The following is a 24,314-nucleotide window of genomic DNA, read 5'->3' on the forward strand; positions in this document are numbered from 1 at the left end:
GTCACATAAATAAATAAATAAAATCTTTAAAAAAATAAGAAAGAAAAAAGAAAAAAATCTGCATTCTTCACACTGTGAGATGTATAAAGTAGGATGACAGTATCACCTGCCTTCAGCTTAGTAACTTCTTTGCCAACACTTTCCACAATTCCAGCACCTAATGTCCTATATATATGTGTGTGTGTATATACATATACATATATATATATGTACATATATATATACATATATATATAAATATGTTTTCCAGAATGGCTGTACCAGTTTGCATTCCCACCAATAGTGTAAGACTGGTCCCCTTCCTCCACAGGCTCCTTTTGGGTGTGGTAGTCCTCTTTATCATTTTTTAAGGTAAAAAAAATTATGAGTAGCTAAAAACCAGAACTCTAAGACATTAGTTGATTATATGGTATTTTGGCATAAGATTTGGTGCTAATGTTCTGAGAAATAGAAAGTAATATAATGAGCAATGTTCACAAAGAAAGTAAAGGTCCTGTTTAATAGAAGCAGAGATGGTGTAAGATACCACATATATCATAAATGAAGTCATTAACCACAAACTGATAATTGTTGAAGCTATGCATATGAGGGTTCATTATGGAACTTTTATTTTTGTATGCACTTTTTCATTATGGAACTTTTATTTTGTATGCATATATTTTTATAATTAAAAGGTCATGTGAATACACATATATGTCTATATACTTGTATGCACTTGTGTGTGTGCATATACTGATATATAGGTGTACACATATGGAAGATATCTTTCTATAGTTCCAACTTATATGATATAGCATACTTGATTCCATTCAAATTTATAACAGCATGTTCACAAAATGATTATGAAGTTAACTTAATTTTCATCTTTTTTCCCCCACACAGTACTTATAACCATATTTTAGAACAATTTTTCACTTAAAATTCAGAAAGAAATTATCTAATAACACCATGTGTTTCTCAAAACTCTGGGTACCTTCTTATCACTGAATTCATCATTTAAGTCATAAAATCATGTTAACGCCTACCATTTATTTCACTACGTAGTGGAATTTTCTGTGCTGTGATGAAGTGGAAGTAGTGTGGTTTGTGCTATGCTTCTTCACAATATGAGATTACAGTAACACTTGCCGTATCTTTCTTAGGAATCAGACTTGATGCTCTACTTTTAGTTCTAAAGTGATAGCTCAGGACGTGTCTTAATTTTTCAGTTGTATAGGAGACTTTTATCCACACGAATCAAGACCTTCCTTCTTTGATCAGGTGTGTTTCTGTGTGTGTCTGTGTTTCTAAAAACTGTTTTTCAGGAAATGAGAAATTCTTGAGGTTTCAAACTCGAGAAAGTTTCCAAAAATATTTACACTGTAAGGTAACTATAATTGCTTCTTTGAATAGAATTACGGAGGTCAAGGAATTCTTCTTACTTCTGAGGTATATACTGGTTTACACTACATTCAGTGGTGAGTAGGCAGGATATATTTACTGAAGAATAAGATGTTATGATGTTGCTAGAAGATGGAGTCTTGTCATTAAACAAAACTAGAGGAATCAATCTACATTTGGGATTAAAAGATTGAATTTCAAATTGAATTCACACATGGGAATTTTCTGCTCTTATGCAGGGCACTTACCTTCTGTGATACACGACTTTATTTGCAAAATGAAAAAAACATATTGTTACTTCCTACTATGATGATCAAATATGAAACAGCTTTTTTAAAATCTATGCACTATGTATATTTAGTTAATAGCCATTTTCTCTCTGAAAGCTCTTCTAGACACTGTAAGATGTTACTATATAAATAAACATGAGATTATTTTTGCTAATAAAGATGGTGATGATAACTTATAGATGATGATGGTGGTGATGATGATGATACTAATGATGATACTATGGACAGAAGTTGAATTAATATGTAATAGAAACAAACATCCAAAGAATTCATATGTCTTACCCAAATTTGCCTTGCCAAAAAAAATTGTCACCAAGTAAGATAACTATAAATAGAAAACTATAGATGTTGTCATTCAAGATCAGTAATGGAAAATATTTTTGATTAAGTAGCTTAATGTAGGTGAATGAAAAACACCTATTGCATTTTTTAAATATTTATTTTTTATTTTATAACTAAAAGAAATGCAAAACTTTAATTTTGCCTGGCTTGTATGAACTCCTATTTTCATTTTCCTCTTTATATATATGAATGGGAGAGATATTTTTGTATTCTTATTTTTCTAAGGAAGATATGTCATCTTCAATATGAAGATTTTGGATTCATCTCTGGAGTAAATAAATAGTCATAATCTGACAATGAACCTGATCCGAGATCGGTGGGCTCGTCCCAACATGGGTATGTGTTTTCCACATAGATGTGCAATTTAGCCTGTGTATAATTTTAAGATTCCCAGAATTTGATACAAGTGTACAAGGCATAAGAAAGCAAGCTACTCTAATTCATTTATGTTCATTTCATGTTATATTTTAAATGGAGTTTTCAAAAACTTGAAAGCTTTTTTCCTCCTTTGTTTCATTAACTAAAGTAAAATCTTTCACAATTTGAGGTAACCTGAAATAGTGACAGCATGAGGATTTGGAATTAGAAGAATTTTAATCAAACTTTTACTAGTCTGTAGCTTTGAGATCTGGACAACCCACATCTTCTCTGCACTTGAGTTTCCTTTCTCTATCAAATAGAGATATAAAACATGTTATATGTACATTAGTCAATTTCTATTTCTAGCATTATATTAAATACAAATATGATTTTGGCCTCCTGTAACATTCAATTTTTTCATCCATAAAATAATACCTACCCTCTTCACATGTTTGATAATTATGTTACATATGGTATGTACAAACAATGCTTTAGTTTAGTTTTAGGTATAAAAGATAATTAATATTAACATTTCATTATGTAAAGTTTTTATGTATTTAGTAATGATAACTATTTCAGGAAGAGAGCAAAGTGGCTTTTTACTTGTTTTGTTCAGAGGCAGCTTATTTGTCTTTATCTTAAAATTTTACACATTATTTGTATGTCCTTCACTTGAAAAAAAGGCAATTACTGCTTACTACATGATTAACATTATTGATTCTAAATGAATGTTATTTTAATTTCACTTTTTAAACCACTCATGACAAGTTGTGTTAATATCCTTTGGTGTTTTGTTCCTTTTTTCCCTTTTCTTTTTTTTGCGTATAATTTGTGAAGTTATTAATTTAGCAAATATGGCTCTATGAATTAAACACATGTCTATCTCCCTAGGTCCCTGTTTTACTATACACTGTCTTTATTTTAATGTTAGATTTTATCACACACTAAGAATTATCTTATTTTATAGCACAGATCTGCTAAAGACCTTTTGCCATAGAATAAATATAATTTTATTCATATTACAAGTATAAAAATCATAATAATGAAGTAATATAAAACAAAAGTAACTTGATGTTATACTTTAAAAAGGATATGAACAGTATGTCAAGTTAAATATGAAAAACTATGACCAAAGGGGCCGAAAGGCTATGACTCCTATTGACCTGAACTGCTTTTCTCTAGAAATGAATGAAGTTCATAATTATAACTTGGAACTGGTAAAGCATGGTACGTCTCCACGATGGCAAAAGAGAAAGTCTACATTAATCACAAGCAAATGTGGAGAAAATCGTAAGTTCAATACTCCATTTGTCTTTTCTCACTATACTGAGGTGAGTCTTGGAATCTGTATGATTAGATCAGTGATTAACAGTCAGTTTGTTTTACCTTAATGAGAAAAGCAGAAATGAAATTAACTCTAGTATAATATTGGAATATATAATACAATTAGCAGATATTGTTCAGCTTAGAATTTTTTCATGCCCCATAAATGATACTATCATTAACATAATAATGACAACCAGGACAGCAGTTTCTTGATTTTTTTTCAAGTTTTTATTTAAATTCCAGTTAGTTAATATATGGTGTAATAATAGTTTAAGGTTTAGAATTTAGTGATTCAGTACTTACATATAACACCTGGTGCTCATTACAAGTGCTCTCCTTAATCCCTAACACCTATCTAGCCCATCTCCCACCCACCTACCCTCTGGTAACCATCAGTTTGTTCTCTATAGGTAAGAGTCTGTTCCTTGGTTTGCCTTTTTTCCCCCTAGGTTCATTTGTTTTGTTTCTCAAATTGCACATATGAGTGAAATCATATGGTATTTGTCTTTCTCTGACTGACTGATTTTGTTTGGCATAATACTCTCTAGCTCCACCCACACCATTGCAAATGGCAAGATTTCATTCTTTATGATGGTTGAGTGATATTCTAATATTCTATATATAAAATATATATAAAATATTCTAATATATATTAGAATATATATATATATATATATATATATATATATATATAAATTTTTTATCCATTCATTTTGTCCATTCATCAGTCAATGGACATTTGGGATCTTTCCATAATTTGGCTAATGTTAATAATGTTGCAGTAAACAACAGGGTGCATATATCCCTTTAAATTAGTATTTTGTATCCTTTGGGTAAATACCTGGTAGTACAACTGATGGATTGTAGGACAGTTCTATTTTTAACTTTTTGAGGAACCACCATACTGTTTCCCACAGTAGCTGTACCAGTTTGCATTCTTACCAACAATGCATGAGTGTTCTGCTTTCTCCAATTCCTCACAAATGTCTGTTGTTTCCTGTGTTCATTTTAGCCATTTTGACTGGTGTCAGTTGATATCTCATCATAGTTTTGATTTGTATTTCCCTGATAATGAGTAATGTTGGACATCTTTTCATATGTCTGTTGGCCACCTAGATGTCTTCTTTGTAAAATGATTATTCATGCCTTCTGCCCATTTTAACTGGGTTATTTGTTTTTTGGGTGTTGAGTTTTATAAGTTCTTCATATATTTTGGATACTAGATATGTCATTTGCAAGTATCTTTTCCTATTCCATAGGTTGTCTTTTAGTTCTGTTGAGTGTTTCCTTCACTATGAAGAAGATTTTTATTTTTATAAGTTCCAATAGTTTATTTATGCTTTTGTTTCTCTTGCCTCAGGAGACATACTAGTAAGAAGTTGCTATGGCCAATGTCAAAGAGTTTACTGTCTCTGTTCTCCTGTAGAGTTCTCATGGTTTCCTGTCTCACATTTAGGTCTTTCATCAACTTTAAATTTATTTCTGTGTATAGTCCAAGAAAGTGATCCAGTTTCATTCTTTTGCATGTTGCTCTCCAATTTTCCCAACACCATTTGTCAAAGAGACTGTCCTTTTTCCATTGTATATTCTTTCTTGCTTTGTCAAAGGTTAGTTGGCCATAGAGCTGTGGGTTCATTTCTGGATTTTCTATTCTATTCTATTAATCTATGTGTCTATTTTTGTGCCAGGACCATACTGTCTTGATTACTACAGGTTTGTAATATAACTGGAAGTCTGGAATTGTAAAGCTTCTAGTTTTGCTTTTCTTTCTCAAGGTTGCTTTGGGTATTCAGGGTCTTTCATGGTTCCATACAAAGTTTAGGATTGTTTGTTCTGGCTCCATGAAAAATGCTTTTGGTATTTGGCTAGAGATTACATTGAATGTGAGACCGCAGTTTCTAAGGGAGCACTGAACAACTAACTTTAAGGAGAAGTAAATGAAATGGAAACAAAAGGGAAAGGAAATACAAAATATCTTTCAGAGATCTGTTCTTAAAGGTGTGGAAGCAACAATTTGATTGTCATTCACAGAAATGTTTCAGAATGTACAGAGATAAGCTCTCTGTCTTTTATCAAGCCAGAATACCATTGAAAATAGAGCCTGAAATGGTTTACACAGAAAGGAAAACAACAGACTTCTCACTTATGAATCTTCATAAAGTGTTAAAAAATAAATGATTATTTATTAGTGGATTACAAGGAGGGAAATGTGCCATATGCAGTCATCAAAGGGGAAAGTTTGTATGATCATATGCATAATGTTGAAAAGGTTTTAGATAAAAATCACTCTGAGTTCTTAATTTAAAAGGACTTAATTTTTAAAATCTCTAATACATAAATACTTTTTTAAAATATATATTTATTCAGAAGTTATCATTATGCTTATTGATAAATGCTAGCTGCATTTTTTTTTTACAGATTTTATTTATTTATTTCACAGACAGAGATCACAAGTAGGCAGAGAAGCAGGCAGAGAGAGAGGGGGAAGCAGACTCCCTGCCAAGCAGAGAGCCCAATGCAGGGCTCGATCCCAGGACGCTGGGATCATGACCTGAGCCGAAGGCAGAGGCTTTAACCCACTGAGTCACCCAGGCGCCCCTGCATTTTTATTATAGTTAGAAAAGACAAGAATTTTTGCTGTCATTGTTGTTGACTAATAGTAATTGTTCTGCTGGTGCTAGCCAACATGAATAACCAAGAAAAAGAAAAAAAGCAAATGATGTGACATTAGAATAAAAAGGCAAAATAAACATTACTTGCAATTATTTGTAATTTAAAATACTTTTTTTAAATTTTTAAATTTTTTAATACACATATAATGTATTTTTATCCCCAGGGGTACAGGTCTGTGAACCGCCAGGTTTACACATTTCATAGCACTCATCATAGCACATACCCTCCCCAATGTCCATATCCCCACCACCCTCTCCCATCCCTCCCCCCCCCAGCAACCTTTTAAAGACCCTCAAAAACTTCATTCAAAAATGTGACAAACAATATGAAAATCTGATATGAGGACTCAATTGAAGATAAGATATAAAATCAATTGCCTTACTATCTAGAAAAACAATAAAAATGTGATGAAACAAAAATTCCATATATACAAGACCAAATTTTTTTTTAAATACAGAAATAAACTTTTTAATTAAAAACGCTAGAAGTAAAACTATCAATTTAAAGTTGTATTGACAGGGGCACCTGGGTGGCTCAGTGGGTTAAAGCCTCTGCCTTTGGCTCAGGTCGTGATCCCAGGGTCCTGGGATGGAGCCCCACATAAGGCTTTCTGCTCAGCAGGGAGTCTGCTTCCCCCTCTCTCTTCCTGCCTCTCTGCCTACTTGTGATCTCTGTCAAATAAATAAATAAAATCTTAAATTAAAAAGTTGTATTGACAAACATAAAATAAACATGTATAATGGGAAAAGACATTTTAAAGATGTAAATTATCTCCATATATTTATGCATTTAATGTGACTCTATTGAAAGATTAATTACAATATTTTAAACATACAGGTTCTTGAAAAGCTTAAAGTTCTTTTTATTTTTTTATTTTTCTTTTTTTTTAAGATTTTATTTATTTATTTGACAGAGAGAGACACAGCGAGGGAGGGAATACAAGCAGGGGGAGTAGGAGAGGGAGAAGGAGGCTTCCTGCCAAGCAGGGAGCCCAATATGGGGCTCGATCCCAGGTAGCTGGGATCATGACCTGAGCCAAAGGCAGAAGCTTAACCCACTGAGCCACCCACATAACCCAAGTTCTTTTTATTTTAAAGTTCTTAAGGTACATATAAAGTGTAATGATAACCAAAATATTTTGAAAAAGAAATGTAATATATAGCTGTGGGTACTGTGAAAAACTCAAGCATATTGCAAAACTAAGGGAATTTTACATATAGTGTGAGTGGAAAATGCATAAAGAACATAGGAATAAATGAAAATATAACTATGAATGTATTACATGCTAAAGGTGGTATTTCATAGCAATGAGAACACATTGATTTATTCAGTAAATGATGTTAGAAAAATTAAGTGCCCATTTGGAAAAAAAAATTTTAAATTTAAGTTCCTACCTTATTTATTACACACACACACACACACACACACACACACACATGCAAAAATATCAAATAGGTCAAATAAAAAAGGAAACCATATAACATGATGACACATGAGTTCAACATACTTTATAAACTAAGAATAATGAAGACATTTTATCATATCCAAAAAAAATCAGTTATAAAGGAAAATTTGATCAAGGTAACCATTACACATTCAACACTCCCACAATTTCATAATGTTAAAGCAGAAATATCTGAGATGTGTGTTTGCAAAACATATGGTAAGAAATGAACTAATACCCTTAACCCGAAAAGCAAAAAAGGAACCAGCTACTCAATACAAACAAGAGAATTATCAGAGAAATAAAATAAAAACATTATTTAACCATAGTAAAAGATGTCCAATCTTATTCATAACAGGAAAAACAGAATTTAAATTAAAAATATTGCTTATAAGGTTTAGATATTTTAAAATGTGAATAATACTTAGTGCAGAGAAGATGTGAGCAAACAGGCTTTTAAATTTATTTTTGGTACTACATAAATTGGTATTTCTTCTTTGGACTGAAAATTTCAATCACTACAAAAATTTTAAATGCAAATGCCCTTGACTCAGCAGTTACTCTCTCAGGTATTTCTCTTAGAGAGGAACTCAAAAATATATACAAGTGTGTATAAAATATTATTCATATTGTTATATCTAATAGCAAAACTCAGAAACAATTTAAATACATGTTGGAAAAAATTAAGTTTGTCAATAGATTTTGTCCACGTATCAATGAAATGTAATGAAAGCAACTATTTATAAAATTTTGACTTTATAAGACATGATATAGAATAATCACTAAGATATATTCTTTTTTTTTTTTTTTTTTTAAGATTTTATTTATTTGTCAGAGAGAGAGGAGAGCGAGCGAGCACAGGCAGACAGAATGGCAGGCAGAGGCAGAAGCAGGCTCCCTGCCAAGCAAGGAGCCCGATGCGGGACTCGATCCCAGGACGCTGGGATCATGACCTGAGCCGAAGGCAGCTGCTTAACCAACTGAGCCACCCAGGCGTCCCAATATTCTTAAGTGAAAAAAAAAATCACGAAGTATTTTCTGCAGTTTCTTCAACATGTTTTTAAAAAGGGATTGAAGGGAAATGTCTATGTTTATTATTGTATCTACATAAAAATATTTTTTAAATTATAGCCATGATTTATTCTATGGAGGAAACTGGAGAACTTTTAGAGAGAAACAGTAGGGAGTATGCATTTCTATAGTCTTTTTTTTTTTTTAAATCACTTGCAAAGTACTTATTTTACTAGTTTTAAGTTAAAGTACTGATGTCCCTCCCCCCTAAAAAGCACTCATAACATTTATATCAAACATGAACATACCAAACTTTTTAATCTTTATTTTCTATTCGTTCTCTTTTTTTTTTTTGACAGCACGTCCATTTTTTGTAGCCCGTGCCATTGCTATAGCTATGGGGATCCATTTCATTATAATGGTAATGATATGCGGTGCCATATTCATACATTGTAAGTGATAGTAGAGAAGTAGATAGAATATTCTTGACTTAATGATTGTAATGCATTACTTTGATTAGTATTCAGAAATACAGAGACATAAACAAGCAATATTGTATGTGTCTTTATGTTTTTGCTATTAGTGTAAAAACGTGTCAACTACTTTTGCTAGGACTATGTTACTAATAACCTTTTAATAATTTTATTTTTTAATTCTTGAACTGTGTTTTACAAATAATGTTTTATTAGTTTTAGATGTACAATATAGTGATTCAACAATTCTATACATTACTCAGTGCTCACAATGATGAATGTAATCACCATCTGTCATTATACAATGCTATTACAATATTTTTGACTATATTCCCTATGTTGTACTTTTCATCTTCATGACTTACTTATTTTATAACTGGAAGTTTGTACCTCTTAATCCTCTTAATTATTTTAATAGCATTATTCAACCAAGAAGCTCCAATTTCTTTGCAAGGTAAGTGAAAGTTTTCTAATGTTTTGAAGCACAGATTACATGAATCTCTATATAACTGAGCATAAGCATGCATCCAATGTTATTAAGAGAGTGTGTGAGAAAATGATTAATTCTTGTCCGTAATCCATAACATCTCCCAATTTTTATTTTTTAACAATGAAAGAGTGCTTGTAAAAAAGCAGAAGACACTTGGTTTTGACATCTGTCTCTCTTTATAAATGTGTAAAGATATGTCATTGGAGGTGATCCAATTGGTTATCTGGAATGTTAAAGTTACAATAAAAGAGTATTTAAACTGTCTAGACAAAATCTGCTATAATCTTCAGACTCGTACAGAATTAATAATATATTCTCTCTTTCTAGAAAGTTATTGTGGCCCATGTCCTAAAAACTGGATATGTTATAAAAATAACTGTTACCAATTTTTTAATGAGAGCAAAAACTGGTACCAGAGCCAAGCTTCTTGTATGTCTCAAAATTCCAGTCTCCTGAAGATATACAGCAGAGAAGATCAGGTTGAGTATTTGTTTTAATTTCCCTTACTATACTCAGTCCTAACATGGGAGGCAACTCACTGAAATATGAACCTGAAACATAAGAGAGTCACTAAGACTCAGATATATCCATCCTAAATTTTTCTGCATCAAAAATAAGAAAGCAGAAGGGAATCAAGATGGCAGAGAAGTAGCAGGCTGAGACTACTTCAGGTAGCAGGAGATCAGCTAGATAGCTTATCTAAAGACTGCAACACCTACAAATCCAACGGGAGATCGAAGAGAAGAAGAACAGCAATTCTAGAAACAGAAAATCAACCACTTTCTGAAAGGTAGGACTGGCGGAGAGGTGAATCCAAAGCGACTGGAAGATAGACCGTGGGGGGAGGGGCCAGCTCCCGGCAAGCAGCAGAGCAACGGAGTGCAAAATCAGGACTTTTAAAAGTCTGTTCCGCTGAGGGACATCACTCCAGAGGCTAAACCGGAGTGAAGCCCACACGGGGTCAGCGTGGCCTCAGGTCCCACAGGGTCACAGAAGGATCGGGGGTGTCTGAGGGTCGCAGAGCTTGCAGGTATTAGAACAGGGAAGCCGGATACAGAGACAGAGCCGAGGAGTGAGCTCACACCTCGGGGTTAACTTGAACCGGTTGCAGGCACGGTCAGCTCGGAGCACGGCCGGAGGCCAGGCAGACGGGAGTAAATGGGTGCTGTTCTCTGAGGGCGCACTGAGGAGTGGGGCCCCGAGCTCTTGGCTCCTCCGGGCCAGAGACTGGGAGGCCGCCATCTTCATTCCTGTCCTCTGGAACTCTACGGAAAGTGCTCAGGGAACAAAAGCTCCCGAAAGCAAACTCGAGTGGATTACTCAGCCCGGCCCCGGGTAAGGGCGGTGCAATTCCGGCTGGGGCAAAGACACTTGAGAATCACTACAACAGGCCCCTCCCCCAGAAGATCAACAAGAAATCCAGCCAGGACCAAGTTCAACTACCAAGGAGTGCAGTTTTAATACCAAGGAGAGCGGCGGAATTCCAGAGGAGAAGAAAGCAAAGCACGGAACTCATGGCTTTCTCCCCATGATTCTTTATCTTGCAGATAATTTGATTTTTTTTCTTTTTCAATTTTTTTCTCTCTTCTTCTGCTAATTTTTAAACTTTTACCCTTTTCTTTTTAAACGTTTTTAGCTAGTTTATCTAATATATATATATATAATTTTCTTTTTCATATTTTTTCTTTATTCGTTTTCTTTTTTTAATTGTTTCCTTTTTTTTTTTTCTTTCTGAACCTCCTTTTATCCCCTTTCTCCAACCCCCCCCACGATTTGGGATCTCTTCTTACTTGGTTAAAGCATATTTTGCTGGGGTCTTTGCCACCCCTTTAGTATTTTATTTGCGTTTTCATATACTCTTATCTGGACAAAATGACAAGGCAGAAAAATTACCACAAAAAAAAGAACAAGAGGCAGTACCGAAGGCTAGGGACCTAATCAATACAGACATTGGTAATATGTCAGATCTAGAGTTCAGAATGATGATTCTCAAGGTTCTAGCCAGGCTCAAAAAAGGCATGGAAGATATTAGAGAAACCCTCTTGGGAGATATAAAAGCCCTTTATGGAGAAATAAAAGAACTAAAATCTAACCAAGTTGAAATCAAGAAAGCTATTAATGAGGTGCAATCAAAAATGGAGGCTTTCACTGCTAGGATAAATGAGGCAGAAGAAAAAATTAGTGATATAGAAGACCAAATGACAGAGAATAAAGAAGCTGAGAAAAAGAGGGACAAACAGCTGCTGGACCACGAGGGCAGAATTAGAGAGATAAGTGACACCATAAGACAAAACAACATTAGAATAATTGGAATTCCAGAAGAAGAAGAAAGAGAGAGGGGGGCAGAAGGTATATTGGAGAGAATTATTGGAGAGAATTTCCCCAATATGGCAAAGGGAACAAACATCAAAACCCAAGAGGTTCAGAGAACCCCCCTCAAAATCAATAAGAATAGGTCCACACCCCATCACCTAATAGTAAAATTTACAAGTCTTAGTGACAAAGAGAAGATCCTGAAAGCAGCCCGGGAAAAGAAGTCTGTAACATACAATGGTAAAATATTACATTGGCAGCAGACTTATCCACAGAGACCTGTCAGGCCAGAAAAAGCTGGCATGATATATTCAGAGCACTAAACGAGAAAAACATGCCGCCAGGAATACTATATCCAGCTAGGCTATCATTGAAAATAGAAGGAGAGATTAAAAGCTTCCAGGACAAACAAAAACTGAAAGAATTTGCAAACACCAAACCAGCTCTACAGGAAATATTGAAAGGGGTCCTCTAAGCAAAGAGAGACTCTAAAAGTAGTAGATCAGAAAGGAACAGAGACAATATACAGTAACAGTCACCTTACAGGCAATACAGTGGCACTAAATTCATATCTCTCAATAGTTACCCTGAATGTTAATAGGCTAAATGCCCCACTCAAAAGACACAGGGTGTCAGAATGGATAAAAAAACAAAACCCATCTATATGTTGCCTACAAGAAACTCATTTTAAACCCGAAGACACCTCCAGATTTAAAGTGAGGGGGTGGAAAAGGATTTACCATGCTAATGGACATCAGAAGAAAGCAGGGGTGGCAATCCTTATATCAGATCAATTAGATTTTAAGCCAAAGACTATAATAAGAGATGAGGAAGGACACTATATCGTACTCAAAGGAACTGTCCAACAAGAAGATCTAACAATTTTAAATATCTATGCCCCTAACGTGGGAAGAGCCAACTATATAAACCAACTAATAACAAAATCAAAGAAACACATCAACAATAATAATATAATAGTAGGGGACTTTAACACTCCCCTCACTGAAATGGACAGATCATCCAAGCAAAAGATCAATACAGAAATAAAGGCCTTGAATGACACACTGGACCAGATGGACATCACAGATATATTCAGAACATTTCATCCCAAAGCAACAGAATACACATTCTTCTCTAGTGCAGATGGAACATTTTCCAGAATAGATCACATCCTCGGTCCAAAATCAGGTCTCAACCGGTATCAAAAGATTGGGATCATTCCCTGCATATTTTCAGACCACAATGCTCTGAAGCTAGAACTCAATCACAAGAGGAAATTTAGAAAGAAACCAAATACATGGAGACTAAACAGCATCCTTCTAAGGAATGAATGGGTCAACCAAGAAATTAAAGAAGAATTGAAAAAATTCATGAAAACAAATGATAATGAAAACACAATGGTTCAAAATCTGTGGGACACAGCTTAGGCAGTCCTGAGAGGAAAATATATAGTGGTACAAGCCTTCCTCAAGAAACAAGAAAGGTCTCAGGTACACAACCTAACCCTACATCTAAAGGAACTAGAGAAAGAAACCCTAAACCCAGCAGAAGAAGAGAAATCATAAAGATCAGAGCAGAAATCAATGAAATAGAAACCAAAAAAAAAACAATAGAACAAATCAATGAAACTAGGAGCTGGTTCTTTGAAAGAATTAATAAGATTGATAAACCCCTGGCCAGACTTATCAAAAATAAAAGAGAAAGGACCCAAATAAATAAAATCATGAATGAAAGAGGAGAGATCACAATGAACACCAAGGAAATACAGACAATTATAAGAACATACTATGAGCAACTCTACGCCAACAAATTGTACAATCTGGAAGAAATGGATGCATTCCTAGAGACATATAAACTACCACAACTGAACCAGGAAGAAATAGAAAACTTGAACAGACCCATAACCAGTAAGGAGATTGAAACAGTCATCAAAAATCTCCAAACAAACAAAAGCCCAGGGCCAGACGGCTTCCCGGGGGAATTCTACCAAACATTTAAAGAACTAATTCCTATTCTCCTGAAACTGTTCCAAAAAATAGAAATGGAAGGAAAATTTCCAAACTCATTTTATGAGGCCAGCATCACCTTGATCCCAAAACCAGACAAGGATCCCATCAAAAAAAGAGAACTACAGACCAATATCCTTGATGAACACAGATGTGAAAATTCTCACCAAAATACTAGCCAATAGGATTCAACAGTACATTAAAAGGATTATTCACCACGACCAAGTGGGATTTATTCCAGGGCTGCAAGGTTGGTTCAACATCTGCAAATCAATCAATGTGATACAACACATTAATAAAAGAGAGAACAAGAACCATATGATACTCTCCATAGATGCTGAAAAAGCATTTGACAAAGTACAGCATCCCTTCCTGATCAAAACTTCAAAGTGTAGGGATAGAGGGCACATACCTCAATATTATCAAAGCCATCTATGAGAAACCCACCACAAATATCATTCTCAATGGAGAAAAACCGAAAACTTTTCCGCTAAGGTCAGGAACACGGCAGGAATGTCCATTATCACCTCTGCTATTCAACATAGTACTAGAAGTCCTAGCCTCACCAATCAGACAACAAAAGGAAATTAAAGGCATCCAAATCAGCAAAGAAGAAGTCAAACTATCACTCTTCGCAGATGATATGATACTCTATGTGGAAAACCCAAAAGACTCCACTCCAAAACTGCTAGAACTTGTACAGGAGTTCAGTAAAGTGTCAGGATATAAAATCAATGCACAAAAAATAGTTGCATTTCTCTATACCAACAACAAGACAGAAGAAAGAGAAATTAAGGAGTCAATCCCATTTACAATTGCACCCAAAACCATAAGATACCTAGGAATAAACCTCACCCAAGAGGCTAAGAATCTATACACAGAAAACTATAAAGTACTCATGAAAGAAATTGAGGAAGACACAAAGAAATGGAAAAATGTTCCATGCTCCTGGATTGGAAGAATAAATATTGTGAAAATGTCTATGTTACCTAAAGCAATCTACACATTTAATGCAATTCCTATCAAAGTAACATCCATTTTTTTCAAAGAAATGGAACAAATAATCCTAAAATTTATATGGAACCAGAAAAGACCTCGAATAGCCAAAGCAATATTGAAAAAGAAAGCCAAAGTTGGTGGCATCACAATTCCGGATTTCAAGCTCTATTACAAAGCTGTCATCATCAAGACAGCATGGTACTGGCACAAAAATAGACACATAGATCGATGGAACAGAAGAGATTGCCCAGAAATAGACCCTCAACTCTATGGTCAACTAATCTTCGACAAAGCAGGAAAGAATGTCCAATGGAAAAAAGACAGCCTCTTCAATAAATGGTGTTGGGAAAATTGGACAGCCACATGCAGAAAAATGAAATTGGATCATTTCCTTACACCACACACGAAAATAGACTCAAAATGGATGAAAGACCTCAATGTGAGAAAGGAATCCATCAAAATCCTTGAAGAGAACACAGGCAGCAACCTCTTTGACTTCAGCTGCAGCAACATCTTCCTAGGAACATCGCCAAAGGCAAGGGAAGCAAGGGCAAAAATGAACTTTTGGGATTTCATCAAGATCAAAAGCTTTTGCACAGCAAAGGAAACAGTTAACAAAACCAAAAGACAACTGACAGAATGGGAGAAGATATTTGCAAACAACATATCAGATAAAGGGCTAGTGTCCAAAATCTATAAAGAACTTAGCAAACTCAACACCCAAAGAACAAATAATCCAATCAAGAAATGGGCAGAAGACATGAACAGACATTTCTGCAAAGAAGACATCCAGGTGGCCAACAGACACATGAAAAAGTGTTCCATATCATTCAGCATCAGGGAAATACAAATCAAAACCACAATGAGATACCACCTCACACCAGTCAGAATGGCTAAAATTAACAAGTCAGGAAATGACAGATGCTGGCGAGGATGCGCAGAAAGGGGAGCCCTCCTACATGTTGGTGGGAATGCAAGCTGGTGCAACCACTCTGGAAAACAGCATGGAGGTTCCTCAAAGTCTTGAAAATAGAACTACCCTATGACCCAACAATTGCACTACTGGGTATTTACCCTAAAGATACAAACATAGTGATCTGAAGGGGCACGTGCACCTGAATGTTTATAGCAGCAATGTCCACAATAGCCAAACTATGGAAAGAACCTAGATGTCCATCAACAGATGAATGGATAAAGAAGATGTGGTATATATACACAATGGAATAGTATGCGGACATCAAAAGAAATGAAATCTTGCCATTTGCAACGACATGGATGGAACTAGAGGGTATCATGCTTAGCGAAATAAGTCAATCAGAGAAAGACAATTATCATATGATCTCCTTGATATGAGGAAGTGGAGATGCAACATGGGGTGTTAAGGGATAGGAGAAGAATAAATGAAACCAGATGGGATTGGGAGGGAGACAAACCATAAGTGACTCTTAATCTCACATAACAAACTGAGGGTTGCTGGGGAGAGGGGAGTTGGGAGAAGAGGGGTGGGGTTATGGACATTGGGGAGGGTATGTGCTATGGTGAGTGCTGCGAAGTGTGTAAACCTGGCAATTCACAGACCTGTACCCTTGGGGATAAAAATATATTATATGTTTATAAAAAATTAAAAAAATTATGGGGCACCTGGGTGGCTCAGTGGGTTGAGCCGCTGCCTTCAGCTCAGGTCATGATCCCAGGTCCTGGGTTCGAGCCCCGCATCGGGCTTTCTGCTCAGCAGGGAGCCTGCTTCCTCCTCTCTCTCTGCCTGCCTCTCTGCTTGCTTGTGATTTCTCTCTGTCAAATAAATAAATAAAATCTTAAAAAAATTTTTAAAAATTAAAAATAAATAAATAAATAAATAAAAGCACAGGACATTGGGGTGACTCAGTTGGTTAAGCGTATGCTTTCAGCTCAGGTCATGATGCCAGGGTCCTGGGATGGAGCCCTGCATCAGGCCCCCTGCTCAGTGGAAAGCCTGCTTCTCCCTCTCCCTCCACCTCTTCTGCCCCACAACTTGTGTGCTCCCCCCATCTCAAATAGATAAATAAAATCTTTTTTTTTTTAAATAAAAATTTAAAATTTAAAAAAATAAAAATAAAGCAGAGAAATTTTAGGTATTATGTACAGTGTTTAAGTGAGAATTAGGCTAGAGGACAGAATGCATTTCCCCAAGTGTAGGGAAAAAATGATTAAATGATTATGGCTTTGTATTAATTAAAATTCTGAGCACTGATTTATTTGTGTTCTCAAACAGGACTTCTTTAAATTAGTGAAATCATACCATTGGATGGGACTAATACAAATTCCAGCAAATGGATCTTGGCAGTGGGAAGATGGCACCACTCTCTTACAGAACCAGTAAGTCTTAAGGCGTCTATTTGTGGGTTTTGTCTCTAAGCTGTCTCTATGGTCATTCAAGATCATGTTACTTCACACAATGCCAGGATGTTCCCATATCCTAACAGATTCAGCAAAACACCCTGAGGGCCTAAATTTAGGAGATTATAGACAGAGCAGCCAATACCAATTATAATGAGTAACATTGTTTGCTATGTGCTAAGTACTGCACAAGGTAAATCTAATACTATGCCCATTTTACAGAGGAAGAGACTAAAGCAGAGAGTTTAAGTATCAAACACATATTCTTTCTAGAAGTTTCACCTGCAAAACTTTTGCACCCTTTGCACCCTTGTAATCTCTCCTTCTTACCCCTTTCTGCCCACCTTTTTCTGACCCCAGGCAACTAACCTACTTTATGTCACTATAGATTAGTTTGCAATTTATAGAATTTAATATAAATGGATTTCTGCCGTATGTGCCATTCTCAAGTCTGGCTTTCTCACCCAGCACAATTATTTTGGATTCGGCCACCTCATAGCATGTATGAAGGATTAATTTACTTTTGTTCCTGGAGGTATTCCATTTATGAGTCACTCAATTTGCTTTGCCTTTCCTCTGTTGATGGATAGATAGGTAGTTTCCAGTTGTTGACTATTAGCAATAAAGCTACTTGCTATGAATATTTGTGTACAAGTCTGTATGAACATATACAGAACATATACATTTCTTTTCTCTTACATTGAAAGGTAAGAGTAGAATGGTTGGGTAATTAATAAGTATGTGTTGACTTTTTAAGAACCTGCCAAACTATTTTCCAAAGTAACTGTGCCATTTTACATTCCTACTAGCAGTGTATGAGAGTTCTAGTTGCTCTCCATCCTGGTCTACACTTGTTACATCTCTGACATTTTAGCCATTATCACAGGTGTGTAGTGGTATCTCATTGTGGTTTTAACTTGCATTTCACTAATGACTAATGATGACGAACATCTTTTTTGTGCTCATTTACCATTTATTTTTCAATTTTCTATTTCATTAATTTCTGCTCCCCACTTCCACTATATTTCTTTCAGTATTCACTCACACAGGCTCCTCGTTCAACCTTCAGCTGTATTAAAGGACTCCCATTTATCTATCCTCTAAAGAAAAGAGAAAGAAAACCACCATAGTTTCTTGTAGTGAAAACTGATCTATTGGTTCGAATTTTTTTTCCTAATAGAAACATTCAGGCTACAAATATGTAAGATAATTTTGCAATATCCTCACATGTTTTGAGATATTGTGTTTTCATTTTCATTCACTTCAAAATAGCTTCTAAATTCCCATTTGCATTCTTCTTTGATCTGTGGATTATTCAGAAGTGTGTTATTTAGTTTCCAACATTTGGAATTTCCCAGAGATTTTTTCTTTTACTGAGTTCTAATTTAGTTCCATCTTAATCAAAGAACATACTTTGTATGACTTGAATCCACTTAAGTTTATTGAGATTAGTTTTATGGACCTGACTATGGTCTGTTTTCCAAAACGTTCCATGTGAAGTTGAACAAACTGTGTATTACACAATCCTTGGGACGAGTGTATTATAATTTCAATTAGGTCAAGTTAGCTGGAAGTGTTGCTCCAGTCTTAAACTTTCTGATTTTCTATTTATTCTATTAATTAATGAGAGACAGATATTGAAATCTTGGAGTATAATTATGGATTTATGTATTTTACTTGTAGTTCAAAATTTTTTTACCAAAATATTCTTAAGTTCTATTGATAAATGTTTGGGTTGTTGTATACTCCTGATGAATTTATGACTCTTATCATTATGTAATCTCTTTTTCCATAATGACATTTTGTGCTGTGAAATCCTCCTTTGTCTATTATAAATATAGCCATGTCAGGTTCTCTTTGATTAGTGCTAATGTGGTATTTATTTTGTATTCCTTTCTTTTTAACCTATCTCTGTATTTATATTACAACTAACTTCTATGGACAGAATACTCTTATAGACAGACTACAGTTGGAGTCATTTTATCATCAAATCTAATGATCTCTGCCCTTTTGATGGGAAGTTTAAGACATTCACTTTCTGTGTGATTATTTATATAATTTAAGTCTTTATCTTGCAATTTGTCTATTATTTGCCCAATTCACTGTTTATTAGTTTAAGAGATAAAGTTCAGTGATTCATCAGTTGAATATAATACCCATTGTTCATTACATCAAGTACCTTGCTTAATGCCAACTACCCAAGTACTCCATTCCCCCACCCAATTTTCCTTCAGCACCCCAGTTTGTTCCCAATAATTAAGAATTCTTATGGTTTGCTTCCCTCTCTATTTTCATCTTACTTTATTTTTTCCTTCCCTTCCTGTATGTTCATCTTCTTTTTCTTACATTCCACATATGAGTGAAATCATATGGCATTTGTCTTTCTCTGACTTATTTAGTAACTGGTATTATATCACTTATGTATTAGTATAGTATTCTTGCAATAGTATCCTTCCATTTCTTCCTTTTAAACTTTGTACTATTTTTTTTCTAGCTTGTTAAGATATAATTAACATATAACATTGTGTAAGTTTAAGGTGCACAATATGATGATTTGATACACATATATATATTGTTCAGTGATTACCACAATAAAGGTTAGTTAACACATTTATCACCTTCACTTGACCACAATTTTTATTTATTTATTTATTTATTTTGGTGAGAACATTTAAAATTAACTCTGTTGGCAACTTTCAAGTATATAACACAGTATTGCTAACTATAGTCATGCTGTATACTAGATATAATATCAGATGACATGCATATTATTGTACTACATATGTTATATATATAACATATTTACATGTATATGTTAGGTTGCTCATCTGAGATCTTTCTTTTCTCTTCATTTAGGCATTTATTCCTATAAAATCCCCTCTTAGAACTAATGGCTTTGCTATATTCCATAAGTTTTGGTATGTTGTATTTTCATTTTTGTTCATCTCAAGATACTTTTTGATGTCTCTTTTGATTTCTTCTTTAATCCATTGGTTGTTTGGGATTGGTCCATTGGTCGCTCAATTTCCATGTATTTGCGAAATTTTCTGTTTTTTTCCTGCTATCAATTTCTAGTTTCATACCATTGTGGTCATTAAAAAAACACCTGATATGATTTTTAATCATAAATTTGTTAGGGCTTGCTTTGTGGCCCAATATATCATCTATCCTGGGGAACATTTCATATGTCCTTAAGAAGAATGTGTAATCTACTTCTGTTGGATTGAATGTTCTGGATATGTCTGTTAGGTCCATTTGGTCTATAGTATTATTCAAATTTACTGTTTCCTTATTAATTGTCTCATGTCTATTTAATGTTACAAGTACAATATTGAAATTCCCTATGTTACTGTATTGCTATCTCTTTCTCCCTTCAGTTCTGTTAGTAGGTTCTTTATGTATTTAGGTGTTCCAATGTTGGGTGAATACATATTCAATGTAAAACAATAAATTGTTTTATCCTCTTGATTAATCAACCCCTTTACTACAATATAGTGACATTCTTGTCTTCTGTGACTGATTTTGACTTAAAGTCTATTTTGACTGATATAACTATGCCCACACCTATTCGGTTTGGCATATCATTTGCCTGGAATATCACCCACCATTCATTCACTTTTGGCCTATGTGTGCCCTCAAAGTAAGTCTCTTGCAGGCAGCATATTTAATCCAGTTAGCCACCCTATAATATATCTTTCCCACCTCTAGCTACTTTAATAGTTTTTCTTTATAACTGGATTTGAGAAATTGGGTTGTAATATGCCTTAGGTTAGTTTTTTTTTTTTTTTCTTGTGCTTGTGTTTTGTTGAGACTCTTAGATCTATGGGTTTATAATTTTCAGAAAAATTAAAAAATTTACTACTATTATTTCTTCAAATTTCCCCCCCTTTCATTTCTCTTTCCCTTCCCTCAGACACACTACAGTTACAAATACATTAAACAAATTGAAATTGGAATGAAGTTAACTTGTGCTTTTTTCTTATACAAAACTATAAAAGTTTTTAATTCTTTATTTCAAGTGTATTTTACTTATTTGAATCTCTAGTTCTGTAGAGATAATAAAAACATCACAACAACATTAACGCTAATGTCTGGTTAATTAGCTGGTTCCTTTCTGTCACAGACAGTTTTATGCTCTTCATATGTATCTTTTCATTGAACAGTCTTAAAAACCTCTATAACGGGGTCATTTTTAATTTTGCTCGTAAGAAACAGAGTTTTAAAGTATATAATAATTCACCTAAACTATAAAATGAGTAATAGTTCTGGTAGGGATTCAAATAAATGTCTTTATTATTCTACAGCCAGAATTACTATTGAATGACCTTTAAAAAAATCCCTTCTCAAGGCACCTGGGTGGTTCAGTTGGTTGGGCATCCCAATCTTGGTTTCAGCTCTGGTCATGATCTCATGGATCATGAGATTAAGCTCCACTTTGGGCTCCACCATCAGAGGGGAGTCTGCTTGAAGATTCTCTCCCTCTGCCCCTCTCTCCCTTTCTCTCCCTCTCTCTAAAATAAATAAATAAATCTTTTTTAAAAATCACTTCTCCTTGATTTTAAAGTTCAGTTTGCTTCCCTAATGGATAATCAATGAATAACCTTTTACTGCCATCTGTTTCTTTCATATCTCCCCTTATATTCATTGTAACAGATACTACCTATGCTCCTCCTTCATTATATATTTGGAATTTGGAGGCCCCAGTACACCTTAGACTTGATGTGGAATGACCTCATTTCTGTATGGCTTGCGATTTTATTTTTGACGAAAACCAGTCTATTCTCCAGAAATACTAATAAAACTTGTGTCACTTTATCTCAGTATTTTCCATGCTTTAAGTGTAAATGTTTGTTTTAGAAGCAAAAGCAAAACAACTAGAAAGATAAATTTCAGTTATGCATGTGATATTTTTTGAGTGTTATTCAATTTCCAGGAACTTTGCAGAGATAATGACAGAGATGAATAAGACACAATTCCTTCAGGGGTTTCACACTTCAGTTAGAGATATGGGTATAAGCAAATAAGTACCATCCAGAATAATCAGTACTCTGGCAGACATGGAATACAAATGGTATGGGAAAACACACAGAAATGGAAGGAATCAAAAAAAAAAAGTGAGATTTTAAAATGAGACTCTAATGTACATAGATTGAGACCAACTAACAGCAGTTACTAAAAATATCTTAATTTTTTCTCCTATGGTAGCTAATGGTTTCTATATGGACTGAGTCTCTTCCCTTGTCCTTTTGAATACAAACTATCGGACCATGGTCTTTCTCTAATTTTTTGTTCAGAATTACACTGATGCATCCTCACTCTCTCCTTGGCCTTCTATTTACCACAGGTTCCTGGCAGAATACAAATCACCAGACTCTGAAGCAAAATAGATACACAGATATAACTATCTCTACATTTGAAAAAATAAATAAGTAACTATCTCTACGTGGGATGTCTACACAGACACATATATTATATATATATACACAGACATTCCATATATAAAAGAATTTTTATTTCCTTACCAAGTAAATTTGCATATATCCAAAGAAGATTGTTTATTTTTACATAAAACATGACATCTGCTGACTTCTAAACTGAATTCTAAGTTCTAACCTATTTGATATGCTTAAAAAAATTTAAAAACTTTCATTTCACTCAGGTACATGTATCAAGAGATTCCAGACTTCCTAAATTGACTAATTTCCAATGTAGCAAAAAATAGTGGCATATAATTTATAATAGAATGAAGTTCTTGCTTTTATAACTGAGTTGGCTATATTTTGCATATCTTTAACTAAGACTAGGCATGGTCCTAAAACCTTCTGAAACAATATTATTTCAATACCTATATTTAGATTTGTTGTATTGCATTTTTATATTTATGCATTAATAAATATGTATTGTTTGAATTAATTTACATATTAAATTTTTAAATATGTGTTAATAAAGTCACAAATATAATTTGTCCTTCTAGATTAACAATGGTTGAAATGCAGAATGGAACCTGTGCAGTTTATGGATCAAGTTTTAAAGGTTATACTGAAAACTGTTCAACTCCAAACACATACATCTGCATGCAAAGGATTGTATAAATGCTTATGATTTATAAAAAATAAAGAATTCAAGAGCACAGAAGCCATTCTTGGGGTGCCAGTATGGCTCAGTCGGTTAAGGCTCTATCTTTAGCTCAGGTCATGATTGCAGGGTTCTGGGATGAGCCTCAAGTCAAGCTCTCAGCAGGGAGCCTGCTTCTCCCTCTGCCCCGCCCCCTCCTCATTCCTGCGTGCCCTCTCTCTCTCACTGTCGCGCTATCTCAAATAAATAAAAATAAAATCTTTTTTAAAAATAAGCCTTTCTCTGAATGTTCTCTGTGAAGAAAACTTCCAGAAAAAAATTCTGCCTATAGTTATTGAATTATTTTTCCATCTATGACCTGACACAAAAATAATCTTGCAGGGGAATAAAGGCTGATAATTAAAGAATTTATCTTCTATAAAAATGTTTTGTTTAATTTTTGTAAAATTTCTAGTAATGAGCAAATTCATTTTTATATTTAATAAACTGTTGATGAAACCGAGGGTTAAACTAAACTTCAAGCTACAACTTTATTAAATGTGCACAAATATTACACTAAGAAGACTTTTAGAGTTCTTCAAACTCAAAAATTTTGAAAATTAAATAAATTTAAAGCTGGGTGACGGGTATATGATGGTTCATTACATTTGCTATATTTAAAAGTTTTCGAAATGAAAGTTGAAATATCAACAAATTTCTCCTCAAAATTTCAAAATGCCACTACTAGTTTAATGCAGTACATGAGATGTGTGGCAG

The 24,314-nt window shown here is 34.3% G+C and overlaps 1 protein-coding gene across 5 annotated transcripts; it reads left to right on the top strand.

The window, feature by feature from the left end:
• Nucleotides 1-1,094: 1,094 nt before the first annotated feature.
• KLRK1 (killer cell lectin like receptor K1) lies at nt 1,095-23,618 on the top strand. 5 transcript variants are annotated; one of them, XM_047743262.1, is made up of 8 exons: nt 1,095-1,260; nt 2,242-2,348; nt 3,555-3,662; nt 9,186-9,278; nt 9,718-9,753; nt 10,117-10,268; nt 17,359-17,462; nt 22,828-22,896. In XM_047743262.1, exons 2-8 carry the CDS (start codon nt 2,309-2,311, stop codon nt 22,868-22,870), a joined length of 576 nt encoding a protein of 191 aa, XP_047599218.1. In that variant the 5' UTR covers nt 1,095-1,260; nt 2,242-2,308; the 3' UTR covers nt 22,871-22,896. The 5 variants fall into 5 exon arrangements, with proteins under 5 accessions (XP_047599218.1, XP_047599217.1, XP_047599216.1 ...); XM_047743261.1 differs by lacking the exon at nt 22,828-22,896 and adding an exon at nt 23,458-23,618 and having other exon boundaries at nt 1,099-1,260; nt 2,239-2,348; XM_047743260.1 differs by lacking the exon at nt 22,828-22,896 and adding an exon at nt 23,458-23,618 and having other exon boundaries at nt 1,099-1,260.
• Nucleotides 23,619-24,314: the final 696 nt, after the last annotated feature.

This window comes from Lutra lutra, chromosome 8, assembly GCF_902655055.1.
Source record: "Lutra lutra chromosome 8, mLutLut1.2, whole genome shotgun sequence".
Classification (NCBI taxonomy): Eukaryota; Metazoa; Chordata; class Mammalia; order Carnivora; family Mustelidae; genus Lutra; species Lutra lutra.